This window comes from Chamaea fasciata, unplaced genomic scaffold (assembly GCF_029207755.1).
Source record: "Chamaea fasciata isolate MVZ Bird 193981 ecotype frontalis unplaced genomic scaffold, bChaFas1.0.hap1 SCAF_1, whole genome shotgun sequence".
NCBI lineage: Eukaryota > Metazoa > Chordata > Aves > Passeriformes > Sylviidae > Chamaea > Chamaea fasciata.
Genome location: NW_027094086.1, coordinates 2,422,631 through 2,443,296, shown reverse-complemented (window position 1 = coordinate 2,443,296; position 20,666 = coordinate 2,422,631). Strand labels below are relative to the sequence as shown.

Here is a 20,666-nt window from a genome sequence, read left to right as displayed (position 1 = left end):
AAGCTCTTTTTATTCTCCCTGGTGCCCTGCTCATCCTGCCTTGCCTGCTCTGTAGTCCTGATGGAAGGAACTTTGATCCTCCCTCACTCCCACTCGGAGCTGGTAGGAAAATCAGTGTGTCCTCAGTGGGATGCCCACGTCCCACTTCTGTCCCACATGGAGCAGCTGAATAATGTTAGCTCACCCCAAAAATCCTAAAAAAGATCCATTTACCTACTTTTATTTCCTCCTGAGATGGGTGAAAGGGGAACATGCATTTCTTTCTCTTTTCCTGTGCTGAAATCCTAGGTAAGTAGCCCACAACACTTTGTCCCTGCCCCATGGTCTGCTTTCCATGATTTTCTGATTTTGCAGAAATCAGGTTGATGTCATTATTTTCCCAAGATCTTTGTTGCAGCCTGAAGTCAACTGAGCTGTAGATTATTATGCCTGGAAAAGGGGCAAATGGGTTTTGTTTGGGTTTTTTGGGGGACAGTGTATGGGAATGAGTTTCCAAATGTCCTTTATGACAGTGTTCACTTCCTCCTCAGTTGAAAGTTTTCCACTCTTTTTAAGGAATATTCCCATCACCACTTGCTTTCCTGAAGGGAAATTGAAAATTGCTAGATAAGGAGCTCTCACAAAGGCTTACCATGATTACTGGAATGTAAGATTCTTTAGAGAGCAGTTTGAAATTCATAACAAAATATGGTGTGTTTCAAAATACCAGTTTATTAACACTGGGACTGTTAAGGGAAGAGGGCAATCTGAAGTATTTTAGTGAGTTCATGCAAAAATTTAAATTTGAAGGGGGCTGGAACTTGATCATCTTTTAAGTTCTCTTCTAGCCCGGGCTATTCGATGATTTTACAGTTGAATGAATCATTGATAACATTGTATTTCAGCTATTTCCTGAATGAAAAAAAAATTTTTATATGAAAGCAACCTTTTGTTTTAAAGAATTCTACTCCTCAGGCTAATAATGTATAGATTTCAAATACACATGAATATACTAGATGTACTAAATATCTAAAAATCCCTTTGGTTTTCCACGTATTGTTACCAATATGTTGGTCTAGATGGGAGTTTCGGCCATGGTTATGTTGAAAAACTCACATCCCAGAGAACTCTCTCAAAACAACAAAGCTTTTTTCCTCCCTAGCTCTAATTTTGCCTTCGGTATCATGGATTTTAAAATCCTAAATAATGCTAAAACACTGTTGTGCCATTATAAATAATGTTAATCGCCTTTGGGAGAGGTGCTGGTGGGGAGTGACTGCGGGAGGTGTCTTGATGTGTCAAGGAAACTCCAGGTGAGGTGTTGAGGACGCTTCTCTGTCTCTCCAGTGCTGAACAAAGACATCACCACGTGCCGAACCTCGACCATCACAGGGACCCTCAAGCGCCCATCGCTGCCTGACGAAGAGAAACTGAAACTCAGCCACCAGAAAGGCTCGTCCAACTTCAACAGTCTTCCAGCCAACGTCTCCAAGATGCACCTCCAGGGCTCCCCGCACTACCTGGGGGCCATCAACCTGAACGAGTTCAGCAACCACTCCCTCACCCTGAAGAAGGACAAGAACCAGCCGCCGAAATCCATCTACATCTGCGACGGGGACATCTTCAAGAAGTTGGACTCGGAGCTCTCGCGGGCGCAGGAGCAGACCCTGGACACCAGCTACGTGATCCTGCCCACCAACACGTCCACCTTGAGGGCCAAACCCAAAGATGAGAGCAAATACAGCATCAACATCGACCAGATGCCTCAGACGCGGCTCATCCACCTCAGCATGGCCACCGACCCCGGCTTCGTGGTCAAGAGTCCCCCGCGGGAGCCGGTGACCGTGGCGTGCAGCGAGGTGCAGGGTTCCTCCATGATCCAGCAGCAGCAGCAGCTGGCTCCACAGAACATCTCCAACGAGTCACAGATTCCCAACAGCCTGTGTGACACGGGTGACTCAGGGAACTCGGGTGTGGTGTCCAAGAGTGAGACTGTCTCCACCCTCTCCATGAGCTCCTTGGAGGTGAGTGTGTGACGCTGTTTTACACTACAGCGACACAGACTCTGAGCTTCAGAAGGCTGAAAATGACTTTTTTATTTTTTTGGGGATGTGTCTTTATTATGTTCGATTTTACACAGACCAGTTTGATTGGTGTCAAAAAGGCAAACTTCTTCAATCACATTGGTCAGACCAGAAGAAGTCCCTCTTAGGAAGAGGAATGAATAACATAGTACAGCTACAAAAACATCTCTCCTGTTTACAGAAAATTCTCTGGGAAAAGAATTTCAGAAAACCAAAACATCTCAGGCACGGAACCAGGGCTATGGGCATGGGAATTGCAGTGTTGTTCTCCCAGCCCTGGGTGGTGTCCTGCCCTCAATCCGGCCACTCCAGGGGGTTGGAAAGAAGAACTTTGGGGAAAATGCAGCCCAGGGTGCAGTGCCAGTGTCATACTGCCCTGAGGGACCACTGGCATGTGATCATATTTTGGAATGTGATGTCACAGCTTCCAGAGCACATTCCATTGCTGGATCAACTGGTTTTAGCCCTACAGGTGCTGCAAAGTCAAAAAAACCCCCCTGTTAATTTGTCAAAGACTGTTCATTTTAGTGCCAGGCACATGGCCTGCCTTATCTTCTCCCCATTATATCCTCTGCCCTATTTCCCATTTTGATAGTTTCAGTCCTGATGCAGATGAGAAAACCCCAGTGATCCAGGCTGGACAGGGCTTGGAGCAACCTGGGATAGAGGAGAGTGTCCGTGCCCATGGCAGGAGGTTGGAACTGGGTGATTTTAAGATCCCTTCCAACGTAAGTGATCCAATAACTCTAACTATTTGGCACTTCCCATCGTGAAGAGCCAGAAACATACATTAAAGGTGTAGGAAAAGGGAAAGGAGAAGGACTTCTCCTGTTTTAACCTCTTACTAACCTTTACCCATCTCTTTCTCTCCTGAATATCCAGAGGCGGAAATCCCGGTACGCAGAGTTAGATTTTGAGGTGAGTAAATCCCTTTCTGAATGTTGGTCCCAAATGTTTTGAGCCACCCTCTCCAATTATCTCATCCATGCCAGAGCACAGGAAATCCATATTCAGCCTGGTCATTCATGGAAAGGGAAGTCCTTCTAGAAATCATCTTGCCTCTCCTTCTGGGCAGCAGAAGGTAGAAGTGAAATGCAGACAGGTCAAATTAAAAAGAAAATGAGATTGTGGAACATTTTCTAATGAAATTACCTGAATTCTGCATGCTTGGGTGAGCTCTGAACACATTTACAGAGGTGACAAACTGAGGAAAGGGGGCATGGGGACAGGTATCAGTTAAAGAAGGGCATCAAATCTTAGGACACTGACTGTCAAGCTCAAATTCTGCAGCACAAAACTTTGATTGGTGCAAGTTTTAAGGGTTTTTTTTAGGTCAAAAATTAGTATCTTCCACTTTCTCCCACCATCTCACCTTGAAAATAAAGGCAGTGCTGCAGTGGGTCCTCAGTAAATGCTGAAGGTATTTTAGGCACCTGCAGGGAGACAGAGCTGGGATTTAATGATGTAACTCTGTCTGTGTTCCTGGTGAACGGGTTTGCTGACCTGTGGCCCTTTGTGTTTGCTCCAGAAAATCATGCACACAAGGAAACGTCACCAAGACATGTTCCAGGACCTGAACAGAAAACTCCAGCACGCAGAGAAGGAGAAGGAGTCTCCAACAACGGACAGCAAGGTTAGTCAGACACTTCCAGAAGCCCTCTGGTGCCGGCAGGAACGTGGGAAACAGAAGGAAATTGGTTTTCTGCCATGCGTGTTGCAAAAAAACACACAGCAGGCCAGGAGGAGGATGTCTGTCCCCATGTCTGTCCATGGTCTTGTCTTCCCTGTGTCTGTTCTTGGCATTCCCTCCCAGGTCATCCCTTTGTGCCCCATTCATCCACTCCTAGGTAGGAACTGGAAATTGGGTTGACCATGAGAAAATCCAGGTGGAAAGCTGAGAGGGCAGACAGAAAGGAAGCATCTCCCCTCCCTTGTGGGTCCAAGGTGGCAGTGATGGGATAATTAGGATGGCCACAGCAGTGGGATTTAAGGTGTGACGTTGGGAGCACATTTTGGGGGACTGGAGCCTATTAAATGTAGGTAATTTGTGACATCTGATCACCTGTGATGTGAGCATGTGTAAATGAGTGAGTCCAGACAAGGCCATGAAGGTTCTCCAAGGGCTGGAGCATCTCTCCTATGAGGAAAGGCTGAGAAAATTTAGATTGTTCAGCCTGGAGAAGAAAAGGCTCCTCAATGAGCTAATTGTGGCCTTTCATTAGCCACAGGAGTGGGACTTTGACGAGGTCGTGTAGTGACAAGACTGTGACAACCAACAAGGGGCAAGGGCTTTAACCTTGAGAGAGAGTAGGGTTAGATTGGCTATTAGGAAGAAATTCTTCCCTCTGAGGGTGCTGAGACCCTGACACAGGGTGCCCAGGGAAGCTGTGGCTGCCCTATCACTGGAAGTGTCCAAGGCCAGGTTGGATGGGGCTTGGAGCAACCTAGGATGGTGGAAGGTGTCCCTGCCCATGGCAGGGGATTGGAATGAGATGATTTTTATTCTCTTTTCTAACCCGAACCATACTGTGATCCTGTGATATCCGTGTTTTTTCCCTGACAGGAGCAAAGTTCCAGGAAAAAGGGGACTTCTTGAAAGGAGCCAGACTTAGGAAAGGACTTTTCAGCTGTTCATAGGGGTAGAGATCTGGGACTGGAAAAAATTATCAGGAGCCTCTGTAATAGTTGGTGTTGTAAAAAACAAAATAAGGAAGAGCAGGGAGATGGCACCTTCCACAAGTCTCAGCCAGCTGAGCAAGGTCTCAAGCTGAAGGGCTGCAAGGAATTCTCACAGCTCCAGCTGAAGAGAAAAACAAGTGGCAGAGCCAGGTTGACAGTAAGAAATTAAATTTCCTGCACTCAGGAGAGAGGCAAGGTGAGCTAATTATAACAGTTCTCGGTGATTTCTAATCAGAGCCCCTCATGACAAGAAAGACATTGAGAAGCTGGGGAGAGAGGGGCAGCAAAGACGGGGAAAGGTCTGGAGCATGAGTCTGATGAGGAGCACTTGAGGGAGCTGGGGGGACTTAGCCTGGAGAAAAGGAGGTTCAGGGCAGACCTTCTGCTCTCTAGAACTCCCTGACAGGAGGTTGGAGGCAGGTGGGGGTCGGTCTTCTCTCCCAGGTAAAAAGTGATGGAACGAGATGAACCAAACTCCAGCTGCACCAGGGGATGTTCAGGCTGGATATTTGAAAAAATTTCTCCAGTGAAATGGTGACCAAGAGTTGGAGGAGGCTGCCCCGGAGTAGTGGTGGAATCACCGTCCCTAAAGTGTTCCAAAACCATGTGGATGTGGCACCTGGGGACACGATTTAGTGCCAGCCTTGGCAGTGCTGAGTTGACAGCTGGATCAGTGATCTTGGGGGTCTTTTCCAACCTCAGTGATTCCATGAGCCTACGACAGATCCAGGATGCAGCACCCCCTGCAATGTTGCAGATGGTGGGGCTGGTGGAGCTTATTTTGGTGGGACTCCCTTGGAGGCAAGAGCAGAACTCAGAGGGTGATGAAACAGGAGGTTTGGGGTTTTTTTGGGGGGAAGCAGAGCACTACAGAGCCTTTGTTCTGTGTTCTGACCTCACAGCAGTGCAGTGCTGAGCTCCAGAGATGTTATCCCAGCAAATACTACTTTTATTTTGTGTGGCAAGGTGTCATAATGGGCTGTCCAGTGTAACTGAGTGAGAGGCAGTGGATCTGCAGGATCAGATCCAAGAATCCTGCCTGGCCCAGAATCCCAATGTGTCTCACTCAGTGTCACCTCTCTGGGGGTTGTTGTTTGGTTTTTTGGTGGTTTTTGGGGGTTTTTTGGGGTGTTTTTTGTTGTTGTTGTTGTTTTTTGGGGTTTTTTTCCAGTTATTTCAGTATGATGCAGCTGTAAACCAAAAAAAAAAGGTTAAATCCGGTGTAAAAGCTAATCTGTGGTCTATTTGCAGGAGGGGTTTTATAGATTGGGAAGGTTTTAGCATTTCAGAGATGCATCTATGTAGAGTTAAAGTTGCTGCTGTCAGCATCAAAGAGCTTTGAACTGCTGGAGGAGGTTCTGAAGGTGGCTTTTGCATATTGACTGAATTTTTCAAGTTGGGAATTTTCCCTCGGATGTAACAGGAGAGGGGCAGCTTGTGAAGAGTAGGATTGGCAAGTCAAGAGTGGGTATTGGTTTAAAAAACATCCAAAGCGATACAAAGTCAAATAAATAGGTTTTTTTCCAGCCCTTTATCTCCCATTTTCTGCTGAGGACCCCGTTGGAACTCAGGCCCCATCTTCAGCTCGGCCTGAGAAGGCAAAGAGCAGATAACGGGGATTAAGGGAACAACAAAAGAATGTTTTCTCTTTTATGTATGTTTAGGTTATAAAACGATGGAGTGTTTCTTCTGGTGGCAGCGATAAAACAAACCTTAGTGTAAGTCTGGCTTTTGCATTTGCATTGCAGAGCATCCTGGACCTGTCCCAACCCCTTCCATGACACGAATCCAAACTTTCTTTAACCAGCTCCGCGCCTTGTGGGCATGAACAAGGTCATCAGACTCCTGGGGGAGTACCCCTGAACCCTTCCTCATCCCAGAGCAGAAGGGCTGTTTCCTGGGTCTGCTCCATCTGCCTGCATTGCTGATTTCTCTTTTAAATAAACAACCACAAAGTCAAGCTCCCAGGTCTCTCTCCAAGCCTGGCATTTTCCCAACCTCTCCTGGCAGCAATGTCCCGTTGTCCTCAGTCCCTTTCCAGGGTAGGATGCTTGTCCTGATCTCACTGTTCCTCTCTCCTCCCTCAACTCCCAAGGTCAGAAAAGTGCTGATGAAACTGGAACTAAATGTCTGCGCAGGACAGGCGTCCTGTGGGGATTCCTAGGAATGGTGCTGGCCATTTCTAGGGATCAGTTTTTTAGGGGATTTTAATGCAAATGCCATCCCCACAGTACTCCAGTGGTATCCAGTGCCATATCACACTAAACACAAAGCTCCTTTCACATGAACTCCTTAATCGTCAGATTTTAAGGAAACACCAAGAGAAGAATAGGATGAAGGAACAGAATTTCAGTCTGTTTAGGAAAAAGGGTGGAGAATTCAACCATCACATTTATTTATTGTTGAGAATTTCTCCAGCTCCAAGGGTAAAATATGATTTTTAGAACCCCTTTTTGAGGGGTTTTCGGCCAAGACACAAAGGTTTATACAAACACGTGTTCCTCCTTTTTAGGTATCCTGATAGATGGAAACTTGGGATAAGTGTTAGTGCTGTGTACATTTGATAAAGAAAAATGTCCTTTGATCACTGTCCCAGAGAAGTTAATTGACAGAGCTGTAAACATAATCAGGGACTCACAGAATCATTAAGGTTGAAATTACCTCTAAAATCATCAAATCCAACTACTAAAGCGTGTCCCAAAGTGCCACTACTAAAAATTCCTCCCAGGACGTGACTCCACCACTTCCCTGGGCACCTGTTCCAATATTCAGTATCCCATCTCTCTGGGCAACCCTTTCAGTGAAGAAATTTTTCCTAACATCCAACTTAAACCTCCCCTAGCACAACTTGAGGACATTTCCTCTTGTCCAATCCCTTGGGAAGAGAGACTGATCCCCACCTGGATACAACCTCCTTCCAGGGAATTGTAGAGAATTCTAAGTGGAGACAAGGTTTGGGGATGAATTCTGCTTTTCCATCAACCTGTGGTTGAGGAGTCCTAATCCACATCCCACTGGGATTGGGGTGTCCCCACTGCCATCATCTTCAGAGAATTATGGGAAACAAGATAGTTCCTGGAATTCCAGTCAGGTCTGAATCTTGCCCACATCCCAAGCAGTCCCAGGAATGTGGCACTGGCCACAGTTGTTTCACTGCAGTTGTTTTTTTTTTGCTGGAAACCAAAGCATATTCCTAATGGTGAGCTAAGTTGAGCCTCGGAGTACAAGAAAAAAAAATTGCCCTTCCTTGGGGAATAAACATGGATTTTTCCGTATTTTCTTTTCCAGTTTATTACATAAAATTTTATTCCATGTGACACGTAGTTTCTTTTGCCTGTACCTCAACTCTAAAATCCTCCCACTGGAAGCCCCCTCAACTATTCCTGATTAAAATCACATCTTCCAGCAGGATCCATGTTCAAAGCACACGGGACCACACAACCAGGTGGTGTTCAAGCCTTGGCCACCTCATCCCTGCAGCAGAAAAACATGGTCACACTCGAAATGGCTTTAAGCTGAAGGAGGGACATTTAGATGGGATACTGGGAAAAAGTTCATCCCTGTGAGGCTCTGATACAGGTTGCCCAGAGGAGCTTTGGATGTCTCATCCCGGGAAGTGTCCAAGGCCAGGCTGGACAGGGCTTGGAGCAACCTGGGACAGTGGAAGGTGTCCCTGCCCATGGCAGAGGAGTGGAATGAAACAATCTTTAAGATCCCTTCCAACCCAAACCATTCTGGAATTCCGTGATTTGTGGCTGTATGGACTGATCAGGGGTGTAGACACTCTTTCCCAAAGTTAATTTTAACATACTAGGGAATTGAGATAGGAGCAGGATGACATCCAGCAAGGTCTGACAACTGCCAAATTGAAAAATCAGGTTTTTAATGCACTGATAATCCTGGCAGGTGCCTTCCCACTCTGGATATTCTGTGCTAAATTTTTTTCTCCCTTGCAGTCTTCAACTTTGAGTGAGACGAGGAAGGTGGAGGTGATTTTTTTCCTAACTTAGAAGGAAGATTTGGGGTTGTAGGCAGGAATCCTTTTGCTGGAATTTGGGACAGATTTTCTCCGTCCACCTGAAGCGACTAAAGAATCTAAAAATAGCACCTTAAGAGCAGCTGGTTTGCCGTGCTCACCCTCCTCCCAAACCAGTGGAGGTTTCACACTGTTGCCCTTCCATTTAATCCCAGACCAAACTGGAAGCTGGTGTAGCCCCTGAGCAGAAAACTGAATGAGCTCTGTGTGTGTGGAATATTTATCCCCCTGACAGCTTATCTGCAGCCAGGAAGCATCAAAGGAACCAAAGACTTGGACACAACCACAGCAGGATTTGCATCAAAATGCCCAGCCACCCCCACCCAGCCATCTTGATGAAAATTTAAAGCTCTCTTGGTGTCTGGGGTGCACCAAACCCTCATTTTTAAGGCTGCAATAAGCAGTGAGTGACTTCCACATGGATTATAAATCTATCTCTATATGAGGGAGATTTGGGATGTATATTGGATTGTTAGCTTGGGACTGACTCAGACAGCAGAGTTCTTCCTTCCTAATCACTCCCATCACTTTGACTCCTTCTTTACCTCCCCAATTGCTACCAAAAAAAAAAAAAGAGAGAGAGAAAATCCCATTGTTGGAAAACCTTGCTGCAAGTTTGTTTCTCCCTTTCAAAGCCTGACCTTTGCCTGGCAGACTGCAGGCTCCACCATGCAATTTCTTCCCCTTTTTCCTCCTAAACACACAGAGTTATTACCCAGGTCTGAATTCTTGTAGCTGAGAGCTCTTCACATTAAAGCAGGATAGTGGTTATTTTCAAGCTGCTTTGTACTACACAGGAAATGTTTTTCCTGTTTAGATCTGTGTTCTCAGGGTTTAACATCTCCAACGCTGCTGCTCCCTGGGAGTTAATTGCTAAAGAAATTCCAGGGTTTGGGCTGGACATTGAGAGGGGTCTGTGGTTTTGTAGGCTTTTTAAAAAGCCAAGGTTTTGCTTCTCCTGTGCTTTATAGCACTGGAAGTGACCCTCCTGCCTCCCCCCTCAGCAGGAATCCTTTGATCCAGCTCCATTAGAGAAGCTGGAATCACATCCATATCCCTCTTTTCCTGCCAGCATCTGACTTGGCATTCATTTTAAAACAGCAGCTCTTTGCCTGTGCCGAGGTCAGCCCTGGACAGGGCTCTGCAAATTCCTTGGATTTCCTCCTTCTTGCTGATGAGCTCCCTGCCACATTCAGCTCCCTGCAGCTGGAATGACTTTTGCTTTGGCTCCTGTCCTGCAGATCACGTGCAGAATCTGCACTCAGTTTATAATTCATAGAATCACAGAATGGTTTGGATTGGAAGGAACGTTAAAGGTCATCTCATCCCACCCCCCTGCCATGAGCAGGGACACCTTCCAAACCCTATCCAGCCTGGCTTTGGACACTTTCAGGGATGGGGCAGCCTCAGCTTCTCTGGGAAAAAAACACAGCTCTCAAATCCTGTCCCAAATCTCTGTTGATCCTAAAAAGCTCCTGTTCCAATCCCATTTTAAAAATGTATAAAGTTTTTCCCTGCTTATCTTTTCCTTTATTCCCTTCTGAACAGTGTTTCTGTCTTGATTCCTCACTTTCTTTTCTCACAATGAGATTTTTCTTACCCATCCTCTTCGAGCATCTGGAGATTTGCCCATTCCACCAGCACTGGCTTTGGCAATCTAATGGAGTGTTGAGAAAAAAGGGCCATGAAGTGGGCCTGGAGGCACAGCTCAAGGGCAAAGGGTCTTAAGATGACAGAGGGCAGGTTTAGACTGGTTATCAGGAAGAAATTCTTCCCTGTGAGGGTGGGGAGGTCCTGGCACAGGTTGCTCGGAGAAGCTGTGGCTGCCACATCCCTGGAATTGTGGCCAGCCTGGAGCAACCAGGGATAGTGGAAGGTGTCCCTGCCCATGGCAGGGGGGTGGGATAAGATGATCTTAATGTCCCTTCCAACCCAATCCATTCCCTCATTCTGTGATTCTGTGATTTTATGAATATTGATTGATATTGCAGCTCATCCCCAGGCAGGGCTGTGTCTCCCTGGAGTGCTCTGCTGCAGGAATTGGAAAATTGGGAATCTGCTAGCTGGATGTCTTTCTGCCAGGGAAGCTTCACTTTTGGGAAGGGTGTCTCTGTGTCACATCTTTAATCCTCTCTGCACTGCTTAGAGGCAGATTTTAACAGACCAATTAGTGCAGCTTTTATAGGGAGGAGCTGTGCATAAAGTCCCGTAATTACTGCAATAAATTCTGTTATGAAAATGACGTCAAGTATTAATTCAGTCAGCCATAAACCATCTGCCAGCTCCCAGGTATCCAAATACACCATCAATCAGAAGTTCACCTCCTGCAGATCATCCAGCACCTTTTGTCCCAAGAATTAGGGGACAAAATTTGTCCCAGAGAAACATGTTCCCTGTACCCTCTGCTCCAACACCAGGCAGTGCCACTAGCACACTGAAATTCCTGGTTTTTTTATACTCTGAAGTCTGAATAATTCTTTATAGAGTCTAAATAAAAGACTCTGTAAAAAATCGTGCTTTGGGTGCTCTTGGTCCCCTCCTGGATCCCCGGTTTCTCCCGTGAGGCAGCTTTGAGAGTTTTCAGCATTTTAGAGAATTTAAGTCCTCCAAGCGGGCTCTTCACAGGCCATAAGCATTGTCCCCAAAATGGTTTGGGATTGGACCAGCTGGATTAATAGCAAGGATGCTCTGGAAAACAGCCTGTTCCTCATGCTGGTGGGACCACAGGTGTTCTGTGCAGCCTCCAGGCTTTTCTGGAGTCAATAAAAGACTTCCTTGATCCAGAGCCCGTTCACCTTCGGCTGTGTGGCCTCGCTAGAATTTGTCTCACAGCCACCCCTTCAGGATGGATGAACTTCAGGGAATACAGAAGCAGAAGACAAATTTTTATAGCCCAGCAAATGCTGGGTATTTGAAGTCTCCTAACTGATCTCAGAGTTAAAACTACAAATTATTTCTACTTTTTTTTTCCCCAATTTAATTTAATGAAATTCTGAACAAAGCCAGCCACTTCCTTTTATTTTGCTTTTCTCCTCAATGAAAAGGAAAAAAAAAAAAAAAAAGAAAAAGAAAAAGCATAATCTTTGTAGTTCAGTAGCATAAAATGAAAGAACTGCAGCTACTTGTTTCTGAGAAGGAAAGGAGAATTTATCATTCTCTAAAGAAACAAGACAGCTTTCCCATTTTCTAATCACTTTTCATCGACATTGATCTGAAGATGGATTGGACGAACGTGAGCCACATTTATCTTTCAAATTCCCTGCTCTACGCTCTGAATAACTTCATCCTGGTCCCACAGTCATCAGTGTCATGGGGAGAGACCATTTGGGTCATGAAATATCCTTCAAACTGACACCAGAGGCAAGGAAAACAGCATGGGAGAGTAGCTGGTTCCAAGGGAGCTACCACCGAGTGCTCAGCAGAAGCCCTGAATTGCTCCTTGGGTTATTTGGGGTAACCATAAAAAATGGATGTTAAAAACTGGAAACTAACAAAAAAAAACAAACAAAAACCCCACAAAAAAAAAAAAAAAAAAAAAAAAAAAAAAAAAAAAAAAAACCCCAAAACAAACAAACAAACAGGGAGGTGCAGCTTGAGCAGCCTGAGTGGTTCAAGGGCTTTGGCTGAAGTGGGAAATCAAAGCTGTGCCTCAGAGCAGACTCTTGGGCTGTTATCTATGCACTGCAGGGATGCTGCTCCTAAGGAAAAGATTTGCACTGGGATACAGGAGCTTGGAATGAAAGCAGCCTGGACCCCTGGAGGCAGCACAGGAAAAGTGTGGAGGGTGAGGGAGGGCATTCTGCCCCTCAAATCTGCTTTGGTCAGACCCCACCTGGAACCTTTTGTCCGGTTCTGGGGTCCCAGCACAGGAAGGACGTGGAGCACCAAGATGATCAGAGGGATGGTGCAGCTCTGTTGTGAGGAAAGGCTGAGAAAATTGGGATTGTCCAGCCTGGAGAAGAGAAAGCTCCAGGGAGACCTTAGAGCCCCTTCCAGTGCGTGAAGGGGCTCCAGGAGAGCTGGAGAGGGACTTGGGACAAGAGATGGAGTGCCAGGACAAGGGGGAATGGCTTCAAAGTGCCAGAGAGCAGGGACAGATGGGAGATTGGGAAGAAATTCTTCCCTGTGAGGCTGGGGAGGCCCTGGCACAGAGAAGCTGTGGCTGCCCCATCCCTGGAAGTGTCCAAGGCCAGGCTGGACAGAGCTTGGAGCACCTTGGGAATAGAAGAAGGTGTCCCTGCGTATGGCAGGGGCTTGGAATGAGATCATTTTTAGGGTCCCTTCCAATTTAAACCAGTCTGATTTTATGATGGTTCTCTGAAGACCCAGGGTAGGGACCCACCACCATCACCTTTCCATTCCCACCACCAGCCCAGCACAGGTGACTCTGCAGTCTGCTGGGACCAGCTTTAGCAGAAGGATCTGTGGATTATCTCAAGGCATTTTGCCTCTGTCTTTGTCAGACATCTGGGGGTTTTGTTGGTGCTGAATCCTAAACACCTTTCATCCCAAAGCCTCTCCCTCCACCTTAAAAATCTGCAGCTAAAATGAAAGTCAGGGCTGAATGAAGGAGACTCCCAATGCCACCAGGATGATGCACACCTCCAGTCTGGAGCTGGTTTTACCCCAGCTCTGAGTGTGGGTGCTCCCTCCTTCCCCATTCCTTTTTTTTTTTCTCCACAATCCTGGCACCAGGCAGGGACTGATAAACATTTCCCTCCTTCCCAGAAGCTCCTGGGCTGTGTCAGGCCAGAGTGATGGCTCTGTCCCTGGCAGAGCAGCTCCTGGTGCTTTCAGCCCCTGTCTGGGGTCAGTCCTGGCTGTCTCAGAGGCACCAGGCCCTGTGCCAGCCCCAGTGCCTTTTCCAGCCAGATTACACATCCCTATCTCCAGGTTTTTTTTTCCTTTCTTTTCTACGCACAGCTCAGTTTTCCCTCCTGTCTGCAAGGACTGCTAAGACCCCACAGTGGAGCTGGAGGGAAATGCCAGGGTTGGGGCGTGAGCCCAGGGCCTGTTTCTCTGTGCTGCTCAAGCGGCCAAGACCCCATAAAAACTTCTTTTCCATATGGAGGGAAAGAAAAGGGGAGCTGTTCCCAGGAGTCTGCTACCAATTCCCAGGGTGCCCTGTGCCAAGAGGAGATTTTCTTTTGTCTCCCAGCATCCTTCCCAGAGCTCTGCCAGGCTGATTAACCTGCTCAGAGGTCCCCGAGGGCACCGAGTCCTCCTGCAGCCACCCCTGAGCCAGCACTTCCCCTCAGAGCATCACCAGAGGAGTCTGATCCTTGCCTGAGAAATGGAGAACTAAAAGCAAGTCTCCCTTCTTCATTTCCTCATTTCCCAGAGCTCTTTTTTTTTCATCTTCTAACTGTGACTAAACACCTTTGGAAGTCACTAAGCCCACCACAGTCACAGGTAGATGTCATCACACTGATAAGGAGGATGGAAATAGCCCTGTGGGGTCAGACCCAAGGGCAGTTTCTGCCTCCTCTCCATGGCAGAGTAAAAAGGAGCTTGGAAAAATAAAAAGGGCCAGCCTGTGGTGGTGCATCTTCAAAAAGACCCCCAGAACTCCAGGAATTTGTGCTCAGAGACCCCTTGATGCAGAGTGGTGTCTCTTCACTGGATAGCACCAAATGGATGCTGCTTTGCGAGTGTTTTCACGGGCTTTTCATGAGTTTGGAAGTTTTCAGGATGGACAGAGAGCTGTGGAAAGTTGGCCTGGAGGTTGGCTAGCACTGTGGGCATGCCCAGCTCCTGGGATTCACTCCCTGGTGCTCTGGAGTTCCTTTGTTGGAAGATTATCCCAATCCCCACCATCAGTGGTCCATTCCTATCACCCACAAGCCTCTCGGAGCTTCACAGACCTCTTTTACATCCAACCATAATCTCTTTGAAGGGCTGGAGGTGGAAGTTTGCAATCTTTCCTCCCACAGGACATTCTCTGTGACTTTATCTATGGCTGGAAACCAGCCACATTGATCATTTTCCCTTTATCCTTCTCTCAGGAAGCCCACGGAGTGCCCGGAATATTCAAGATGCAGGTGCAGAATGGAGCTGTGCATTGCCATAATAATATTTTCCTGTTTCATTCTCTCATTCTTTCTTATTTTTTTTTCTCTCCTCAACAACCCACAGCATTTAATGTCTGGTGTTTGAATAATTATTGCCATTCTTAGGTGGTGTTCCCCAGCCACAGGGCAGATCAGAGGCAACTGCTGTAGATGTAAAGCTCATCTTTTTTTCATTTTGTGGGGGTTTTTTTGGTTTGTTTTTTTGGTGTTTTTTTTTTCCCCTCAATTTCTGTTCCCTCCATGGATTTGCAGCTCCTCTTGCTCACTAGCCCGTGACAGGGAGGGCTCTGAGGTTTGCTGGTCACGTTCAGGGTGCATGATCAGCTCTGGGAGCATCCTCGCGGCGTGAAGGAGAGGCTGAAGGTCAGGATTGTGGCAGATGGAGAGAGACTTAAAACAGGGATTGGCTGCAAAGAGAACCCGGTGCTGAAGGTGGCCATAAATAAAGCCATCAAAAAAGAGCTCTTGTTTGAGGGGAAAAACCGAATTATTTATGAACTTCATGGAGAAGATTGCTTAGGTTGCCCTCTCACACAGCTGTGGACATCAGCAGCTTTGAAAATTTGTGGCGTTACAGCGGTGGTGGGAGAAAAACAAAATGTTTTTTTCATTGGGGAAAAAAATCTGTCTTGACCAAGGTTGTTTTTCTTCACCTTTTGGGAAACCTAATTTCATTCCAGTTTTTGCTCTATTTTTGTTTTTTTTTTTTTCTCTGTGTTCCTTCCTGCTGTATCTTTTCAGGCAGACTGATGGTCTCCAAAAAACACTGTAGATGGAAATTTCCCTTCAGGAAATTTCCAGCTTGTCACATTAAGACACACACAAGAGTTAAATAGGTTCCACTTTTTAGCTGCAGTCGTTCTAAAATAAGTCCCATAAAGATAATGGAATAAATCATGAATTTTATCACTTTTTCTGTTGTATTAGTATTAATCACTGTCGTGTTATATCGTGGAATAAAGTAAGAATAACCCAACAGCATAAGGAGAGCTCTGTACTGTAGAGTTTAATGAAAACCTCAGCTGCAGGTTTCAAGAAATCGAGAATTGAGTGTTTTACATTCTTTTGAGCAATACTACTTTTCACCCTTTGAATGAAAATTATTTCAGAATGCTTTTACTTCACTTTGAGAAGTTTACCTGGTTTGTACATTCCTCACCCTCTAACCACCAAATGCTCTCACCCAGAGCCTTCCTCTTGGGAGCTGTGAGGTGCAGGACCAACTTCAAGCACATCTTATTTTTATATTAAAGTTTGGGCAAGCAGAATTCCTGTCTTGGGCGATCCAATGAAAGCTGCCCCTGCAGGGATAATTCCACAGCAGCTTTCCTGTCACTGTGGAGCTGGGACAAACAACAGCCTGACAAAAACATCTTAGAGAAGGACAAACTGAGGCTGCTGGATGAGCCTGCAGCAGATGGGGATTGAGGTTTCCCACGGAGCTGCAGCAGCATCCTGGAGTGACCCCTCAGCCTCTGTGAGGCTTCATCTCCCCTCAGTCAGTACATTTTGGTGACCGCATCGAGCTGTGACACGTCCTGGGCAGCGTATCCCCTGCACATCTGGCTCCTCACCTCCTCTCCGGGCTTTTCCCTGCTTGTTGTCATTCTCCACAAGCCGCTTTCCTCCCGCCCTTCCCTCTTCTCTTTTGGCAGGTGGCTCAAAAGGGCTCTGTCAGGTCCGGGGGAGCCTTTTCTTACCCAGTGCTGGAGTGTCTTTGTGGCGATAATTAACTGTGAAAAGCATTACTGGTGTTAGGAGGGGAGAAGTTGAGTGGAACAACTTATTTAAAACCTTTCCTTTCTCTCTCCACCGAGGAGCACACCCATTTTCCTACCCCTCAGCCCTCCCCTGAGCCTTGTCTTGTCAGCAAAAACATGGAAAGAGATTTTTCTGGATCAATACCCATGGTGGGGTGCTGGTGGGGGACTGGGCCATTGAAGCCTCCGGGGCTTGGTGTGGAGTTGATGGAAATGTTTTCAGCCTCCGAGTTGAGCTTCTGCTCCTCAAGCAGCATGGGTTTGGTTCCCTGGTGGAACAGGAAGCAGGTTTTGCTGCAATTAAAGAGTCTATAAATAGCTGTGCTACATAAGGAATGTGCATCAAATGCAATGGGTGTTCAGAAGGACTTCGTTGTAATCTGGATTTCATATATGGGTTGGGTTGGAAGAGACCTTGAAGATCCTATAGTTCCACCCCCTGCCATGGGCTGGGACACCTTCCACTATCCCATGTTGCTCCAAGCCCCGTCCAACCTAACCTTGGACACTTCCAGGGATGGGGACAGCCACAACTTCTCTGGGAATTCCATTCCAGGGCCTCCCCACCCTCACAGGGAAGAATTTCTTCGCAGTATTCCATTTAAATTTACCCTCCCTCATCTTAAAGCCAACACGCCCTTGTCCTGTCACTGCATCTGTGGAAGTAGGAAAAGATCTGATATTCTCAAAACCACACTCAGGTTTTCAGTAGCAAAAACCTCAGCTGGAAGCTGAAATATCCAGTCATTAAGTGATGGAGGTGGCAGTGGAAAGAAAAACAATATCTTCTTGAAAACAGACAGTTTGTACACCAAGTGTCATTTCCATTGATACGCCGCTTTATTTTGGATGAGAAGCTGCACAGAAAAAACAGTTTGTTGATATGGGAGGAGGTAAAATCACGGAATTTCTTGCATTTTGCACTAACCTTTCTTTCTTTCTTTCTCTCCTTTCTTACACCTTCCTCCTGCTGCAGCAAGAAAAACAGCAGACACCAAACAAGAGACCCTGGGAAGGCATCAGGAAAGTCCAGTCCCCGCCATCATGGGTTAAAAAGGACATCGAACCTGTGGCACAGTCTCCCCTAGAACTAAAAACTGTGGAGTGGGAGAAAACAGGGGCCACCATCCCCTTGGTGGGACAAGACATTATTGACCTTCAGACAGAGGTCTGAGCAGAAAGGGAAGAAAAAGGACTTTTTTTTTTTCCAGAAAACAAGCGAAACAAACAAAACAAAACCACGTTTTAAAGAAATGATTAAATTAAATCGGAACCGGGCAAGAGAAGTGTTTGGTTTCTTTTGAAACCTTTGGTAAGATGGAGTAACTTTTGTATCGTTCTCAGCAGAGAGGGGGGAATATTACTTTATAGAGTATAGTAGCTGTAGGTTCAGGACAACACGAGCTTTCCCAGGCAGGACTGGAGGAGTGAGCCTGGAAGAGAGCGAGGAGGAGGAGGAGGAGGAGGGTGGGGAGGGGCTGCAAGGGGACAAGCCCTGCCAGGATGCTCTCGGGCCGCTGCCACACACCAGGAGCCCTCCATCCTCTGTGGAAGGATGGATGCCCAGCAGCCACCACAGAGGGCCCAGAAGATCGGGGTTGTTTGGGGACACCGAGAGGGGACACCTGTGGGATGTGGCCTGGCTGGGGCAGGCCCAGCCTCGAGGGGCATCCCTGGCTCCCCCCTGCCTCTCCCTCACCTGCTCATCCAAGGAGGAAGGAGATGGGACACGCCAAGAGGTGGCCACAAGGACATTGCCACTCCTGGGTGCCACGCCACGACCTGGCATTGGCTCATGGTCACGGCAGGTGGGGCTCCCTCCCCGGCGGAGGAAAGTACCAGCTCCAGATCTCCAGATCTCCAAATCCTGCTCGCCCCATCTCCAGGGAGAGGGTGGAAGGTGGTAGACAACAAGACCAACAAGAAGAATGTAGGTCATGTCATTGACTGTTAAATAGATAAACTCAGCACGGGCCTTGCAAAGGTCCTCTTGGCCTCATCCTTTTTTTTTTGGTTTGTTTGGGTTTTTTTTGGTTTTTTTTTTGTTCTGTTATTTGTCCTTGCGTTCGGACTCAGATTTATTCCAAGCTGCCCCTCCCTGGAAGGCAGAGAAGAGAAAAAAGGGAAAGACAGATCTGCCGCTGTACCTGGAGACATTGGTAAACAGAGACGTTGCCTTAGGACATTGAGACAAACTGACAACATGAATAACGTCCACTCGGAAACAAACAGACAAAAAAAAAGAAAAAAAAAAAACAAAAACAAAACAAAATAATCTATTTTTTTCCTTCTTCTTTTCTTTTCTTCAATAAAAAGAGAACTTGAAACCCGAGACCTTTCTTTTCTGTGGCTCTTGTCATTTCGAATGCCTTTCTGTGCCGTAGGACTGCGCAGGCATGGGGTGAGGATGCCACCTGCTGAAGGTGGAAGGCAAGTTGCTCCGTGGAAAGTTTGGGATGGTGGGAATATACAGCCCCTTCACCGCTGGCTTGCAGTGTTTTGTTTTGCTTTGTTCAGTTTGGGTTTTGGTTATTTTCCCCTCCCTGGCTCTTCTCCACCCTCCCTGCTGCCCAGAGCCAGCAGCAGGTTCATGGTCCCGCAGGAAGGAAGAGGTGAAGCTGATCAGGACAGCAGGACATTCCTCCTCATAAAACGCAGTCTTTTCATTTCGCTATGAAAAAAAAAAAATAACTGTTTTAATTATTTTTTAATTAAAAATTTCTCAAGGTTATTTACCAAAAAAAAAAAAAAAGGTGTCTACATTTCACCCCAAAAAGCGTTGTGCAATATTTCTTTCATTAAAAAATATACCAGTGACATCACACACAGACTTTATTTTTTATTATTATTATTTTTGTCATTCCCAGCACTGTCTGCCTGATGTTTGGATCAAACCTCCCACTTTTGGAAGTGGATGGAGACAAACCTCTGGTTGTGAGTGGCCAGATTGTGCCAGACAGCAGCAAAGCTTGAACAGGGTCTGAGTTATTACTGTGCTTGGGTCTCCTTTTAATTAACTAAACCTCACATTTTTAGGGAAAAACGACCCATGGGTACGAGATGCAAAGCAATCACTGCCCCCAGCTGTGCTTCCCGCATGGGGAGAGGTTGCTTGATGTGACAGATCTCTGCTTTGATTTCCCTTTGGGCCACCTGGGTGATCTCCAAGGACAGAGAATTTACCTTGCCATTAACCGTAGGATATGAAGCATGGAAGGGAAAACTTAAATAAATCCAAATAGTTAAAAAATAGGGGAAGGTGGTTACTCATAAAACTGTGATAATTATTGTTCAATTTCAGCTTATTCGTGAAACAGGAAAGCACAAAGGCCTCCCTCAGATGCTGGGTTGTATGATATTGTAATTATTATAATTACACATTATGAATTTTAGCATACAGGTATCTTTCTACTGTGTTTTAATTCTTTTCTCTTTTTCTTTTCCCTTCCCTTCCCCTGCCCACCCAATCCTGCCCTCTTCACTCCTTCCCTTCCCCGCTCACCCATCCACTGCAGCCGCCTTTGCAGGACATTAACGATGTTATGTAATTACAGAGATAAATGTTTGTTTAAGAACTGTTGATATTCGACTTTCTTTCTCTGCTCAGCTCTTCCAGTTAATCCTGTTTCCCCCTGTCCTGCCCTCCTTCCATTCCTCCCTCTCCTTCCTCTCCGTGTTTGTCAACACTTTTTTTTTTTTCCTCTCTGTACAGTTTTCAGAGCACAAAATGAATGTGTCTTATTTCTAATAAAAGAGGTGGAAACTCCAGCCCTGTCTGCTTTTTAAAAGCGCCCCTGCCTGGCACCCCATGTGTGCTTTGCATCGCTCCTGGGGGCTGGGAAACCTCTCCTGGCCCCACAGCTGCCACCTCTGGAAAAGTCACGACATGGGGCTGAATTTACCCAAATTTCAGCTTTGTATCCTGTCCACACCTCTAAAAACACATGTCCCTACAAAGTACATTTGCAGGACCTGAGGAATCCGCCCTTCTGTGCAGTCCAGCTTCTTTTTATTTAGGTTTCCCAAAGCCACAGCCTGATGCCTCCTTCCCAATATT

The 20,666-nt window shown here is 46.5% G+C and overlaps 1 protein-coding gene across 5 annotated transcripts in view; it reads left to right on the top strand.

Moving 5' to 3' along the window:
* The window catches only part of ADGRB1 (adhesion G protein-coupled receptor B1), a 288,143-nt gene extending 267,826 nt beyond the window's left edge, over window positions 1–20,317 (top strand). For all 5 annotated transcript variants that reach the window (XM_066175225.1, XM_066175218.1, XM_066175211.1 and 2 more), the window contains 4 exons: window positions 1,327–2,003; window positions 2,946–2,981; window positions 3,592–3,696; window positions 17,586–20,317. In XM_066175225.1, the coding sequence (XP_066031322.1) occupies window positions 1,327–2,003; window positions 2,946–2,981; window positions 3,592–3,696; window positions 17,586–17,783 (1,016 nt within the window). In that variant the 3' untranslated portion in view covers window positions 17,784–20,317. The remainder of the gene's footprint in view (window positions 1–1,326; window positions 2,004–2,945; window positions 2,982–3,591; window positions 3,697–17,585) is intronic.
* The last annotated feature ends 349 nt before the right edge of the window (window positions 20,318–20,666 follow it).